Raw genomic sequence first — 15,835 nt, 5'->3', positions numbered from 1 at the left:
CTTTTAAAGTGGGAAAATGAACTCAGCTCCAAGTCTTTTACGAAGGAATCCAAATAGACCCCTGTGGAGGGAGATTTATGACCTTTAGTATATGAAACACCTGGTTTCTCACCCGTTTTTACCTCCCAAAAATCAACAAGAGGAGTTTTTTTAAAACACAGCTATCCAGTGTCTCGGTGTATGTGTGCTGTGTGAATTTCTCAATGCTGACATGTCCGAACGGATCCAAGAGTATGGAGCAATTCTTCATGAAATACGTAAATATGCACGAGTATGAGTTATATATGTGTATATGCATGTATCAATCATACAGCTTTGTGTTTATAGAGCCAAGAGGAATGTCGGTCAGTTTCCCTTCGATGAAAAAAAAGTGGATGTTTGGTATTTCCTGAAACGGCCCTGAGTCTGGACCCACCAAGAGAGAGAGAGAGAGAGAGACACAGAGAGAGAGAGAGAGCACACATAACAGCTGTAACTCACACTCTGCCTTTAATTTACTCCTCTACTTCATGTTTTTTTGTTTTTTTTACATTTATCATTTGATATTGTTATTAATTGTTTTTTACTTGTTTGTTTGTTTTATTGACACAACAAACATTAATTACTTCTGTATTGATTTCTACCATTTTCATGCATGTTCTTTTTAAATATCCATATATTGTAATTTGCTTAATGAATTGTATAAATTTATATATATATGTTTTTGTTTTTATTTTGTTCTTCTTTTTTTTTCCTTATTGAGTTGACGCTTTGGCAATATTGTTCACCTTACAGTCATGCCAATAAAGCATATTGAATTGAAATTGAGAGAGAGAGAGAGACACCGAGAGACCAAGACAGTGTGAGAGAGAGAGAGAGAGAGAGAGAGAGACCAACTGGAAGATAAACTGAATGCCTGTCCTATCAATAATAATAATAATTTCCCATATATTTTAGATATTTTAGATTAGTCTAATGTAAACTAGACAGTTTCACACAAACAAAGACTGACTTAAAGCAGGCAGCTACCTCCGGGTCTGAAAAGTGAAGCCAAAGCAGAAGTGCCTTAAACTCAGTGCTTGAAGTGGAAAAAAATAAGTGCCAGTACTCCCCTAACTCACATGTTGGTGTGTGTATCAGCCGGTATCAGCAATCTCTTGCGACTTATTCCTATTTATTCATTATTTCTTTAAGCATGTAAAACTGTCAGTCATAATCAGTTGGTATTTTATTGTTATATTATTATACTTGTGCTATGCATCTTCTATAATAGGCCTGTAATATTCACACCGCAACATTATAGGGTTAGGGTGGTGTGTTTGTTTATAGTATTAATACTTAAAGTGCTTTGCTGTGTTATTTGCTGTATCTCTCTATAATATATTACAAGATGTCTATTAGTCTGGAATCAACAGCAGCCAGTCAGACAGGCAGGTGTGCATGCAGAGCAGAGGTGTGTGATCTATTCATTCAGGTTTTAGGAGCAGAGTCCCAGTCAGGATGCTCCTACATGTTTTACAGAGAAACATTCTGAATTTATACACTGAATAAAAGATACTAGGACATATTGGGTTTGGGGGTCCTCCCCCAAGAAAATTTGAAAGTTTTTGACTTAAAACTATGCATTTTACATCATTTATCACAGCCTTTGTCTGAATATTTAATTCTTCTGGAAATTTTTGTCCTGTAAAATCATATTCTATAAATCAGAAGAGCAGATTAAGAAAACTTTTAAATAATGTTTCATTAATTATTATTAAAATAATTTAAATTATTATTTTAAAAAAAGTTATGTCGAAGAGTTCACTAATTATTTTTCAAACAGACATGAACCGTGTATTGATAAATTACAGCACCCTCGTTCTCACCCCCTCTCCACCGTGCTATATATATATATATATTATCTGTGATATAAATTATCGGATTCTGATGAGATGATAAAACATGCATCCCACGAACACCTTCGACTTCCCGCCTCTCTCTCCCTGCTGTTCTCCTGGAGTTCTAATTCCTCCGATTCCCTCCCAGTCCCTCCACCCAATCACATTTCACAAATCCATCCACTATATTTATTAGAAACAGCCTAGTGTCACTGCTGTTTGTGATCGTAAGTTTTAAATTACGTACTTACTAAACAGAGACAGACAGAGAGAGAGAGAGAGAGAAAGAGGAGCAGACACACACAAGCAGACAGACACAGAGACAGAGAGCTCTATAATAAACAGCAGAGGATCAGAATCGCTTGTTGACCAGTGCAGAGAAATGCACTTCTGATGTGAACAGCCAGGCTTCAGCTCGCGCTGTGATTAATAGCGCTATGGTTGTGTTATATATAAAGACACCAGAAACAAGCTTAGATAAGACCCTAATAAAAGCACCACAGCTACAAATGTTTGTGGAATTAAGCTTGGTATTTCGGAAAAGAGAAGTGTGTTTTTGGTGGATTTCTTTGCTCACCAAAACTAAAACAGCCTCCACCAACTGAATTCCCCCCAGTTAGATTTCTGGACTTGTGGTCGACCAAGAGGCCCTGCTTTTCTTCCCTCTCCTCATTCTACTTTATTCTTTCCATCCCCTTCCTCATCTCCATCACTTCTTTTCTTTTCCCTCTGCTGGCTCCAGTTCCTCTCTCTCACCCCTGCAGTGCAACGCCTTCTCCCTCTCCTCTGTTTTGTGGTTTCTCTCTGTCTCCTATTCTCTCCATTACAACGTGCACATGCTGATCCAAATCTCTCTATGTACAGAGGAGCAAGAGGAGAAGGAGGAGGAGGAGGAGGAGGAGGAGGAGGAGGAGGAGGAGGAGGAGGAGGAGGAGGAGGGGAGTCGCTCTGTAGCTCTCTGAATTCCACCTCACATCTGGAAACCATCTTCTTCCTCTCTCTCTTTGCCAATCTCTCGCCCCCTTTCTCTGTCGCTCTATGTTGTAATGTAAATAGGCCTGTAATCATACTCCTGCACTAAGCCTGCCACGCTGGGTGGTGTGTGTGTGTCTGTGTGTGTGTGTGTGTGTGTGTGAGAGAGAAATCTTATACATAACACACTCCTCCAACAAGCTGAGATTTCTTCTTCTTTTTCTCCATCTCAGGTCCCAGCGGAGGTTTATGGGGTGATAAAAACAAAGCAGCCAGTCTTCAACTCTACTTGCTCACACACACCTATTCTGTGTGTGTGCGTGGTGTGTGTGTGTGTGTGTGTGTGTGTGTGAGTGAGTGTTAAAGCAACAGGAGGCCCACGAGCGATTGATTCAAAGGGTATAACTGAATGACGATGGCCTAATAACCTGAAACTGCAGCTTTTATAGAGCATGAATGATGCATCTCATTGTTCCAACTGTGGTGGATGGTCATTGAACTGGTCGTAAGGTTTGGGTATCATTGAATGTTCATGGTTATACTTCAGAAAACTGAACAGATGTGTTTTCTTGTTTACCTGCAGATGCTAATTTGTTTTATGTCTTTATGACTTTTTATGACAGGATTTTTGTTCTCTTTTCTGCATTGAACAGTATCGGTGGTGTTGCGTATGTACTGTAGAGGGACACGATGATTGAAAGGATGATAGGCATGATAGACAAACAGATTGTTCTCGCTCCTCCTCCACCATGATCGAACCAATGAAGTCCATTCTGATGTGGAAAATACCAGTTTTAAGTTTAAATCATCAGCTGGGGCTGCAAGAGATAGAAATACATATTTTGGCGGCAATTCTTCCCCGCACACACGGGAAGGTGCAACTCCAAAACTGAGTATTGAGGGATCCATAGAAATCTGGACTTGCTATCAAAAATGAAACTTTCTCATAATCTCTGTCCCCGACACACACTAAAGGGATGGTCACATTACACTTTGTTTGATATATGCCCTCCGTCTTACTTTCACTTCAATAGAAACCTGCACAATGAACAAATTCAAGCCAACTCCGGTGGACAGGTCACAGTTCAACTTACTGTTCTAGCATTTTTCACCACCATGTTCACATTACAGCACCAGGCTACGCACTGAAGTGTTGATCTTACAGACTGTTTACACAGTATTTTGTGATCTCTCTGATCAATAGTAAAGAGGACCTATTATGCTTTTGTGCTTTTTAACTTTCCTTTAGTGTTCCAGAGTTTCTTTGTGCATGTAAAAGGTCTGCAAAGTTACAAAGCCCAAAGTCCACACCAAAGGGAGTTCCTCTCCCCCACACAAACACTGCTCCTGAACTGCCTGAAAAGTCTTGCTTGAAGTCCCGCCTTTTGTTCTGCAATGTGGTGATGTCAACAATTAAGACATTTGCATAATACCTACCTAGCGGCTAGTTCGGCATACCCTCAAACAAAGCTAGTTAGAGCAGAGCTGGAGCGGAGTCTGAAGAGTTTGGTTCGGTTGACCAATCACAACAGAGGGCACACTGACCAATCAGAGCAGACTGGGCTTTTTGGAGCGTTTCAGACAGAGGGTGAAAAGAGGTGCTGCAGCACAGCCGGTATGACAAAAATAAAGATTTTTTTGTGCATTAAAGCATGTAAACATGTTCTAATAGAAACTTAAAATACAAATATGCATCTGAAAATAAGCATTCTAGGTCCTCTCTAATTTATTCTACACATCAGAAGTGTAACATCACACCCTTTTTCAGGACAAGTGCAGGGCAATTTCGTCAAACCGAGGACTACTAACTTTTAGACTGTTTACTTTTCTTGAATGGCATGTGCAAACACATAGACTTAACATGTCATCCCCAAAACTTAAAAGGCACTCCGGTGATTTAGTATTGTACTTCCATAAAGTTGGAGGACTCACAAGGGACTGATTAAAACAAAAAGATCAAAAACCTGTGCAGCAGAGGCAGAGAAATCCAGAATTTTAGCCCCTAATATCGAGCTTGAAAAACGCTAGATCCTACATCTCCCATACAACCAACAAAATAATTTTGTTGGACGCCCCCTGCCTGGTAAACGGTGACGCAAAACTACTTTTGTTCACATGTTGGGCATTATTAGCCTGAACAAGCATACTAACAACTAACTAATAATACAAGACTCATAGTCTCAAATCAACTTTCATTCAGGCTGCACAGCATGCAGGAAACAAACATGTAGCAGAGACCATAAAATTACACACTGAACCGGACATAGCAACAGCTTCATGTCTAATTATGTATCAGTGAGTTATACTGATATGATTTCCTGACAGAGAGGAACAGTAAAAAGGACATCCCTGTCAAACCTCTGAGGGTTTGTTCAGTGACCCAGTGACAGGTGACCTGATGAGCCCTCTAATAATGCTAACTCCATTTACAGCAAATGACTAGTTTAACGTCAGCATGTCTCAGGGCTGTGTATTTGCTTTATTGTCACAAAGAAACACTGCAATCAGACGTGTACATTGAGCTACAGTGTGTATCCTGGGAAGCAGTATGATCTGGGATCAGATCAGCGGATCAATAGAGCCTTTCATCCTCTCACACTGACAGACAGCATGACTCTATTCTGAGTCCGCCCTGTGTTCAGGATTACAGTGTTTTCCCACACAGTGAAATAGAACTGTTTAATCTGGACCGTCCTTGACCTGCCTGCCTCTATACCAAACACTGAGCTCATACACACACGCTGTCACACTGAGGGAGTGTGTGTGTGTGTGTGTGTGTGTGTGTGTGTGTGTGTGTGTACGTGTATGTGAGAGATCTCACAGTATTACAGTATGGTGAAGAAATAGGGACAATTTGCACGAGAGTTGGTACACATTTGGACTTTTAAGTATAGCTCTTATTATGAAATGCATATGCAAACAGTTGCTCTTTAATATGACATTTAATGTGGATTATAACCACCAGGGTCCTATTGATGACAGATCAGCCCATTTAAAGACAGTTCACCCGAAACATACTTGTGGAATAGATTTCAACCTGAAATGCATATTCATACAGGATAAATCATAATAAGTAGTAACCTCTAAACTGTTGGGATTGAATAATGTAATGAAAAAGTCATGCGAGTAGACTTTTTGCTGCCAAAGCTTTTATCTGATCACCAAAACATAAACACACAAACTTACAATTCAAGCAACATTTTTTTTGTTAATAAATATACAGCATTGCAAAAATCAGTTAGAATATCATAGAGATGTACCAAATAAAACCTTTAAAAACTCACTATTGGACTTTAAGAACTCTTTAAAAATAATCCCAGCCAAGGACAGCCCACCTACATCGCCCCAGTGTTGCCAGTAAACCGTGATCCAAACACAAAACACTCATTTCCTCCCAAAAACAACTTCAGCACACACAGAAGCAAAGCGTTAACAGGACACCAGTATCGACCGCATGTATCGATCACCAGTCAAACGTCATAACTCATAAGTCATAATAGTAACTAACTCATCTCTGCGCACAACAAAGCAACAAAGTTAGTGTTTCCCAGTTTAAAGCTGATGGATATACTCACTGTGTGTGCTCTATCTCAAACGGTCTCAGAGTGAACTCATCCCTCAGAGACTGAAGCCAAGAAGACATCAGTGCTGTTGGTGGACTAATGATTGGATTTGTCTCAGTGAGTTCTGCCCTGCGTCCTCTGCTCCGCGGTGCTGCGTTCACAGGCGGCTCGGAATATCCTAAATCCTAACTCTACTTAAAGTAGCAGTGGGTAGAATTGGAGCAAATATCATTTAAAAAAGTTCTTTTTTATAAAACGGTCATTATATCCTGACAGTAGTGCATGAGACAGGTAATCTAAAAAAAAAAATCATGTGCCTCTGTGTCCTCCGGTGCTCCTAATGGCATCTGCAAGATTTCACAGACCGGAGGAAAACAACCAATCAGAGCTGAGCTGGAGCCTTGCTGTCTCTGAGCAGCTGTCAATCACTCGCAAACTCCGATCAAACTCAAACTAGGCAGCGCTGATCAAATATGAATCAATATTCTGTTACTGTAATGCCTGTTTCTCTCTCATTTTACAGCTAAACAGTACACTACAAGATGTTTCTGAAAACAGAACCATGAGGAGGTGCAGAAGTCTAGTTTTCTCTCAGAACACTTGAATTACAATATGCTGAAAGGTTATTATGGAAGCTTTGCCCAATGATGCCAAAAAACGTTCTGCCTACTGCAGGTTTAAGCAAGGTCCATGTTAGCGTAAAATTGTGTAAAGTAGCTATAAATAAATAATAATGAGCTTGGTTTAAAAATAACTTTTTTTGGGGACAAGATTGTTTAATATAGCATTTGTAACTTTATCGCAATATATTGTATCCTATGTTTCATCTTCATCTGATATTCCAAATATTCTTACACGAAGGCTATTTCTGAGCAAGGTGCTGGCTCAGTTGTGACACTGAACTAATGTAATTTGAAAAATTATTTCTGACGCCTTTAATTTGAGGGAAATTGACTAAAATTAAGGTTTAAAAAAATATTATTAGTATTGCAACTTCTGATTTTTTTTTTTTTTTTTAATAATATTTGAACATTAAAAAGCAGCTTCTTAGGGTTTGCCAGACCACTAAAGAGTCCTTGACATGGTGTCTGGAATGGATACACCTATATTGATCACTAAGGAATAGTCTATAATTTTATTCCCTTACCAGTTTGGGTGGTGTTAATTAGTTTACATTTTTTACAAGGAACACCTGAATGCACCTTAAGCACAAAGCCGAGCCCCTGCCAACTGACTTCTGTTGAGATAAGAAATGCCCAGTGCAAGAAATGTCCTTAAAGTGGCAGTATATGTTTGGCATCATTGGGCAAAACTTCCATAATGACCTTTCAGCATATTGTAATTCAAGTGTTCTGAGAGAAAACTAGACTTCTGCGCCTCCTCATGGCTCTGTTTTCAGGTTTTATAAGGCTCACCTAGTTTGACCGTTTGGTTGGAGTTTGCGAGTGATTGACAGCCGGCTCTCATAGACAGCAGATGGACAGCAGACCTCAGATCAGCTCTGACTGCTTGTTTTTCCTCCGGTCTGTGAAATCTTGCAGGTGCCGTTAGGAGCACCAGAGGACAACGGAGGACACAGAGGCACATGATTTAATTTCAGGTTACCTGTTTCATGCACTACTGTCAGGATATAGCGACCGTTTTATAAAAATAACTTTTTTAATCATATTAGCTCCAATCTCGCCTACTTCAGCTTTAATGACAAACTATTTAATCACTTATCAACTCTGAACATCTCTTTGCCTTTGACTGTACAATTTATTAACTAAACTACTAAAAAAGCAGCTCTGTCTATCCCAGTCGATTTGACATCTTAGACTATACTCTCTGCCAGCTTTACAGGAGGATCATGCAGCTGTGAACCTTTGGCGTTGTGTCAATCCAACTAAACATGGTACTCTAGCTCCTACAGTATATGTAAACTGACTTAGGTTAAGTATAATGTGATGGAGAATGAAAGCTTTGTGTTTACACGAGCTGCAAAACTATAACACACTATTGGTTCTCTTTTTGTAAAGAAAAGGAGACAAACAAAAACCCAGTTTATAACCAGTACACAAAGACTGGAGTTTGTTTTTGTAAGAAGAGTTTCACAGTGGAAACAGTTGCATCCTTTTAGGATTAATACTGCCATCTAGTGCTGTGGCCGGATTAAAGTGAGCACTCACAGTGGATGTCAAAAGTAAGCTTGATTTAAAACTTGGTGAATAGCCTGTGTTTGAAAGGTGGGTAATACTTTATGATAACCATGATTAATAAATGGTAAATTGATAGTTAATTAAACTTAATCGTTATTTTACTGTTAACAAACAATGAAATGATAATTAATAACATTCACTAATTATTAGTAATGCTATAATTGACGTTATTTTAAGTTTATTGTAGCACACATTATCACATTGTATATACTATATTTTAAGTAATTGTTAATGAATATGAAATGATTTGTAAACCTTTAAAAAATTGTTTGTAAAACATCTATAAACATTACATAGATGGATGGACCAGATATTTGTAACACTTTGTTAATGGTTAATAATTGCTATGTAAACCATCTATAAACATTATTTGGATGGTTATTATAAAGTTGCAACTGATTGATATAATACATCGTTAAATGGTTAATAAATAATTTGTAAATCATCTATAAACATTATTTAGATAGTTAATACTTTAATGGTTAATAATGGATTTCTGTTCCATCTATCTATGTAATGTTTATAGATGTTTTACAAATGATTTATTAAAAGTTTACAAAAATTGTATATGACATGTTGTAATGTGTACAACAATTAACTGATAATAAATACTTTAGTAATATAATCAGAATGTAATTGTTATCGTCTCTTATCAGCTATGATAAAATATAGAATGTATAAACTAATTATTTGATATTACACAAACTACTGATAAAATAATAATATAATAAATTATAGCATTACTTATAATTAGTAAACATTAATTATCATTTCATTGTTTAACAGTAAAATAACTATTAACTAAGTTTAATTAACTATCAATTTACCATTTATAAATGATGGTTATTATAAAGTTTTACCGAAAGGTGCTATACAAAACATATAATCTAATTTTAAAACATGTATCTACCACTATACTTCACCACCATGAGGTGTAATGAAGAACAGGTGTATTAGGAAAACGGGCTGATATAGTGATTCTGATTTTGTCTCAGGCGGTTGAACCCGTCTCAAATATTCCAAATAACTGACAAACATCAACAGGCTGAGTAGAAAAAAATTACTCTTTAATTCAGTCAGCAACATTCAGTTAACATGTAGAAAACATATGAAAAACATTAAAAACAGAGATTGACCGTAAAATCCTGACTCATGTCACATGACTTCAACTCTTATGTTTTCTCCTTTTCTCTTAATGAAAGCAGGAATAACAAGAAAATTATTACAGAAACACCTAGCTGTGGATTCACTCAAATATGTACTAATTATGTATCCAAATGTGTATAAAATATGTATAAAATATCAGTGATTATTAAATCAGTGGAGGTGTGAAATACTCCTATGGTAGGCATTGATAGGAGCGTACAGCTGACTGGCTAGCACCAAACTGATTTAAAAAAAACACACACATAAAAAAGATGATCCAAAAACCACACAGCTTGGATGGGACTCTACTAGGGCTGTCAACAAATATTCTAAATTTGAATAGTATAAAAACAACAACAGATATGAAAATGAATATTGATTGCAGAAAAAGAACAACCCAGCACTACCGCGGCTGTCTGCATTGAATGCACCGCATGAAGGTAGTCACACAATGTCCCTTTCATTAATTGAAAATGAAATGGGACGTTATGTCAAGCTCAACAAGGAATAATTACACCGTAATGATGGCAGAGAACGTTACGTTACGTCATGTAAACAAACCACGCACCTATCAGCTATGCAATCCACATCAGACTGGAGATGGAACAACTTTAAAGATGGTTGAGTAGTACTTGCTATCTTCTCAAGTTTGTACTTTTTAAACAGAAAACACATGTTTTATATTGTGATATTAATTAGAAAAAAACTTTAAGGCGATCTCCTGGTGATACCTCTCCAGCCAGCTGACTCCTTATTTTGGTTTTGGACAAAAATCTGCTATAGGGGATTGGCTGAGTTTTTGTTTTTGAGCGACCTTTACCATTTTAATGGGCTTCCTCCGAAGAACGAGCGGGCAGAGAAAGAGAGAGTGAAAAAATGGTTGGGGGAAACATACAGAGTTGGCATATTTTCACATTTAACTAGGTGATATAAGGGTTTATTTCGACCAAACCAAAGTTGGTGATCGTTGGAAAGACTAACCAAGACGGTTTTGGGGAGTTTTATTTTTTTTCTGTCGAGTTTGAATGAAGTGTGTTTTACAATGCTCCGCCGATCTCACAGCTGAAACTACAGTGGCGGTGTAAAACGTCGTTTTTTTTTTAGAATAAGTGTTTGACAGTACGTACATCACAGCCTCCCCGCCTCCTTGAACTTGCTGAGCAGTCCGTCGTCCGTCCTCAGGGGGAAGTACAGGGTCCGGTTCTTGTAGTACTGGGGGTCAGACTGGAGGTTCTGGATAACGTCTGCGAGGAGGTGGGCCCGCTCCACGCCGCAGCCCGGCACCTCGTAGCCCAGCTTGGTGAAGTGGACGTGAAGGTGGTAGTAGGACGGCTGGTAGTGCAGGTAGACTCTCAGCTTACTGGCTGGAAGGCTGTAGCGCTTCAGGACGGCCTCCTAAATCACAGTGAAAAGGGTATTGTCATGTTTGACATTATGAACATGTCCGATGCTGTCTCTTTTGTCTCTAATTATCAAGAGCTATGTCTTGCCCTGGCTCTCTAAAAATGGAACGTGTAATTGGTTGAAGATAATGATTATAATACTCAAGGTCATGTTAATGGCAGCTGCTGGAAGAAGAGGATTGTTTTCTGCACTTTTTCCTCCTAGAAGACCTCACCTTTCCTTTCTGGAAGACGTTCTGCAGCAGTGGCAGATGCTCTGACGTCAGGTCTCTGAGACTCCTGATGTCTCTCTGATGTATGATAGCAATCAGGTATAAATCATCAACCTGAAAGAAGAACACAGATAGTGTAAAACTGAATAGTCCAGTGGCCTGAGAAACTTAAAGTATGGCTCCCAGTAACTCTGTTCTTTCTCATTCTCTCTTTGTGTAGATTAGAGAGTTGTCTTTAAAGGGAACGTTCAGTGTTTTGGACGGGACGTGTTATCAGATCAAACACTTTTTAAACACAAATTATCATCTACTTCACTTCTAATGTGCTTTTATTTGGAGCCTCCCACATGGCATTCCTTCAAATTTTGTACGGATATCAACCGGGACAGTCAAAAGAAGCTATGGTTGTGGTCAAAAAGTAAAAAAAAAAGACGTCCTTATGTCTTTTCCTCGCCACTTTTCCTTGACCTCGATAGAAAACGTCATGAGGTCAAGGAAAGATGTGAAGGAGAATTCATGAGGACTTAGGAAAAGACAACCATGATGCTCAGACAATCCGACTGCACGTACACTAGGCTCCGTAATTACGATGCGACGGCGGCGGATGTCGGTGATGAAACTACAATGTTCCGAAGATGGACTACAAAAAGCGCATCTTCTTCCTCGTACGTTCTTGCTGTGTTGTTTTATGCAGGCTATATAAAGAGCTTTCAGTGACAGGCAGTGTGTGAAGGAGGGATATCACAGGTCCTTCCTTCCTTCCTGCTGCTGTCACACTTCACCATCAACACTGCTCCAGTAGACCGCACATACCAAACCGGACAATTCACCCATGTGCAACGTCAATTAAACTGTTCAATATCAATATTTCCTCTGTGCAATAATGTCCGTCTACTTTTTATATTTTGCTTTTTTACTGTTAAATTCTGTATTATAGGCCTATTTTGCTTTAACTGATGTTTCTTGTTATTGCACTGCAAAGGTCCCCGTCGAGGAACTAATAAAAGGATGATCTTATCTTAAACATGGACAACCTGGTGAAAAATATGACTTCATTACCAAGGCTGAAATTGAAATAAAAAAGGAATATAGGCTCCCAAGTCACAAAAGTTGATATGATAAATATTGAGTTAATTGTTTGAGTTATGGAGAATGGGTAGAACCATTAAATGTATACTTCTTCCTACTACTTTTCAGACATGTAATATATATTTATGTCGGTTATTTATGTTGTTCAAGAGAATTTGTTTATTGACACTTTGCTATATGATTACTGTTCATTTTATCTGCTATTCTTGTTTTGTTTTTTTACTTATGTATTTGTTACTTGTTAAAAATAAATAAATAGAAATAAAGTGAAACAAAATGGTTGTCACCGCCCGCTCATATTTATCAACATGAATCCCATTAGTATATGACTGTATGAAAATAATATGCAAGATGGGCATAACGTTTGTTTTCATAAACGGCAGAATGATGCGTCGCTTTAAATGTTGAAGCCGCAAGGAATTGTGGGGCGGCATTATCTCCTTTCCTTTGGTAAAGGATGGTCCAGTGTATCCTCTGCTAAAGGAGATAAGGAAGGAAGCATTGAAGCACATTTCCTTAACATTTAGAGGATTTGAACAGCTCTTATCTTGGCTGCTACTGAGATACTTCTGGGTCATTTCACTCCGTTAGGAACCTTCCTAAGCAAAAAATAATTTTCAAGTTCAACCACAGCCCACCTCTCCATGGCACAGGATGAAGAACGCTGTTTGTGTCGCCGTGAACATTTTGGCCAGTTAAGCCAACATGATTATGTTTATGAAAATCATATCAGGTGGAGGGGAGGTGAAATTCTTGTGCTGATAATATATGTTTATTGACCAGTCCTAATCATGCGTGTGCAAAACTTGACAGTGGTCCCGAACAACAGGTCGAAAGTCTGCTGCTTAACTTCACAGCTGAGTTTGACATGAAGTTCTTTCTCATACCAGGAGAAAAGGTTGCAGTCCTGAGAGTATAAATGTCTGAAATTAGAACGCTGACATATATTTCACATCTAACCATTGTCTTTCCTGTCTCTTCCTGGTACCTACTGTGGTCAACATTCGTAGCATCTCACCTGTTTCTGGTCCCATTTGAAATCAGGGAGGAGGACAAAGCCGACTTTTGGGTCTGGATCTTCGAAAACTATCCTGTCAGCCTCTGCCTTCTTCTCCAGGATGTTGTGTACCCACTGTGAGGGGTGAAAGTGATGTTAAATTAATCCACAGATAATGCTGTACATTCACAACTATGCATTATGATGCCAATGTATGCATGTTACTAATGCACTAAAGGAGGAGATTTCAGGATACTGACCCGCATGCTGAAACTCTGCTTCTGAATGTAGGGCAGAGTGATGGACTGATAGTCCTCCCCCGTCTCCTCCACCAGGAAACTCTCCTGTCGCTGGTATTTCTTCAGGTGCTTCTCTGTGGCTGGACACACGACTGTAGTCTTGATCTCTGCAAAACATAAACACACAGGCCATTAAACTTTGGGCTGCTGGATTCACAATATATTCAGTCAGTTTTCTTTCTTTTTTTCTGACCGTACCATTGAGTTGCGGGGGAGGCTGTAACCGATAAGTGCTGTAGATGTCGTTCTTCATCTCCAGCTTCAGCCTGGAGCCACTGAAGAGCTCAGCCAGGATGTCTTCTCTGATGGGAGTCTTCTCCAGGATAACCACAGCCTCCTGGTCGGCAAGCTGGAGATGACAATTTCAACTGGTTCATTTATGCTAGTGATAATGAAGAAGTCCCTGAGGGTCATTAAGGACAACACACACCAGCACAACAGCCTGTTCTCCCTCCTGCCCTCTGGTAGAAGACTCCCAGGACTCTCACCAGCAGACTGAGGAACAGTTTGTTCCCCCAGGCCATCAGACTTTTAAATAGATAATTCACACGACACCTTCTCACACAAAAAAATCTCAATCATATATCTTATACTGTATATTTTCTTAATGTATATGTTCTTGATGTGCCTGTATATGTTCTTAATATGCCTTTGTAGAAAGTATTTCTTATATATGTGCATTCATACTTCCTGATATGTATATGTTCTTAATATGCCTTTGTAGAAAGTATTTCTTATATATGTGCATTCATACTTCCTGATATGTATATGTTCTTAATGTACAAATTATTTCCATTCATAATTGTAATATAACTTATTATTTTTAATGGCGCTTCCCAGCAAAAAGCATTTCACACGATTGTACATGTATAACCTGCGTGACAATAAACATCTTGAATCTTGAATCAAACTCATTTCTGTCAAATCCATCTTTATAAAGCACCATCACACAAGCGCTTATTTTGAAATATCGAACCGGAAGTCCATCTTTCTTTCACAAACCTCCTCACAACCACTTTGAATAAAAGCCTTTCACCTCTAACGTTAATAATGACTATCAACTACATGATAACCACAGCTAGAGTTAGAGCTAGAGTAACAACAAGGTTAATGTTAGTTACCTTTCCATGGATGAAGATGTTCTTCTCTCTGGCAGAGTCACTCAACACTTTGGACGTTTTAAACTCAGACAGGATATTCTCAGGTTCTTTCCCAGTTTCTCCTCCACCGTTCTCATTGTCAGCCTTCGCCCGCTTGCCTTTCAGAGATAAATCATCAGCTCCAGCGCTGTCAGCTTCACGTTTAGTCGCGCTGTCCGCCATGTCTAGTGTTTAGTGCTGCTGCTGTGGACAAAGGTCGTCTATCTGTAAGAAGAGACTCAACAACCGCCAGTATGCTAGTGATGGGAATTCCGGCTCTTTTTAGTGAGCCAGATCATTTGGCTCAGCTCACCAAGAAGATCCGGCTCTTTCGGCTCCCAAACGGTTCTTCGTTTTACCACTTCTGCCTTTATATAATTCAGCCAAATTTAGCGCTGTTTTGACCCATGATTTTTATGTGTGCACATATATCAATTAAATTATTCAATATAATTATACTAAACCTTATAATTGCAAGAACACCATAACTTTACATTCTGCTTCGTTTCCGACTGTCACTCATCTTGTCTGCTATTCGCACACCACACTACTTTCTCTCTCTTTCTCTCCTCCTCTCCCTCCTGCTCTGTACCTGTAGACCGTCAGCGTGCCGCCCCTCCCTGCTTGATGGTTTGATCCTTGTCTGTCATCACCTGTTTGGTCGCACGGACGTCATTAACACAACATTCAGTCACAGTAAGTGCATGGGGTGCCCGTGGCGCAGAGAAGATCGTCCTATCATTCAAAAAGAAAAACGGCTCTCAGACAGGAGCCAGCTCTTATCGTTCACTTAAAAGAGCCGGCTCTTTGAACCGGCTCGTTCGTAACCGACACATCACTAGTATTTTCCCCATCATAAAATTATTTTTTAGAAATGTGTTTCATTGATAACTGTATGTTCTTCAATACAGAGGTAAAGGCGTCTCTGATAATTTACCTTTATAATCTTTACTTACTG

At 39.0% G+C, this 15,835-nt stretch overlaps 2 protein-coding genes across 7 annotated transcripts in view; both read right to left on the bottom strand.

The window, feature by feature from the left end:
- The window catches only part of LOC141774993 (uncharacterized), a 57,766-nt gene extending 51,211 nt beyond the window's left edge, over positions 1–6,555 (bottom strand). For 5 of the 6 annotated variants that reach the window (XM_074647876.1, XM_074647877.1, XM_074647878.1 and 2 more), the window contains exon 1: positions 6,407–6,555. In XM_074647876.1, coding sequence (XP_074503977.1) covers positions 6,407–6,474 — 68 coding nt within the window. In that variant the 5' untranslated portion in view covers positions 6,475–6,555. The remainder of the gene's footprint in view (positions 1–6,406) is intronic. The other variant, XM_074647881.1, reaches the window with a different exon arrangement.
- Positions 6,556–9,638: 3,083 nt separating this feature from the next.
- Positions 9,639–15,437, bottom strand: dcps (decapping enzyme, scavenger). The gene is made up of 6 exons (XM_074647899.1): positions 14,860–15,437; positions 13,937–14,087; positions 13,700–13,845; positions 13,461–13,574; positions 11,357–11,467; positions 9,639–11,133 (listed from the first exon to the last, which is right to left on the bottom strand). Exons 1-6 carry the CDS (start codon positions 15,058–15,060, stop codon positions 10,867–10,869), a joined length of 990 nt encoding a protein of 329 aa, XP_074504000.1. The 5' UTR covers positions 15,061–15,437; the 3' UTR covers positions 9,639–10,866.
- Between the last annotated feature and the right edge of the window lie 398 nt (positions 15,438–15,835).

Source organism: Sebastes fasciatus, chromosome 10 (assembly GCF_043250625.1).
Source record: "Sebastes fasciatus isolate fSebFas1 chromosome 10, fSebFas1.pri, whole genome shotgun sequence".
Taxonomy (NCBI): Eukaryota; Metazoa; Chordata; class Actinopteri; order Perciformes; family Sebastidae; genus Sebastes; species Sebastes fasciatus.
This window is presented reverse-complemented; position numbering and strand designations above follow the sequence as displayed.

What these genes read in the sequence shown, in the direction of transcription:
- dcps (XM_074647899.1), bottom strand. Translation starts at nt 15,060, where the DNA reads ATGGCGGACAGCGCGACTAAACGTGAAGCTGACAGCGCTGGAGCTGAT. An exon ending in ACATCTTCATCCATGGAAAG is followed by an intron (nt 14,088 to 14,859) that starts GTAACTAACATT and finishes TGTCATCTCCAG; the next exon opens with CTTGCCGACCAGGAGGCTGT. An exon ending in GCCTCCCCCGCAACTCAATG is followed by an intron (nt 13,846 to 13,936) that starts GTACGGTCAGAA and finishes TATGTTTTGCAG; the next exon opens with AGATCAAGACTACAGTCGTG.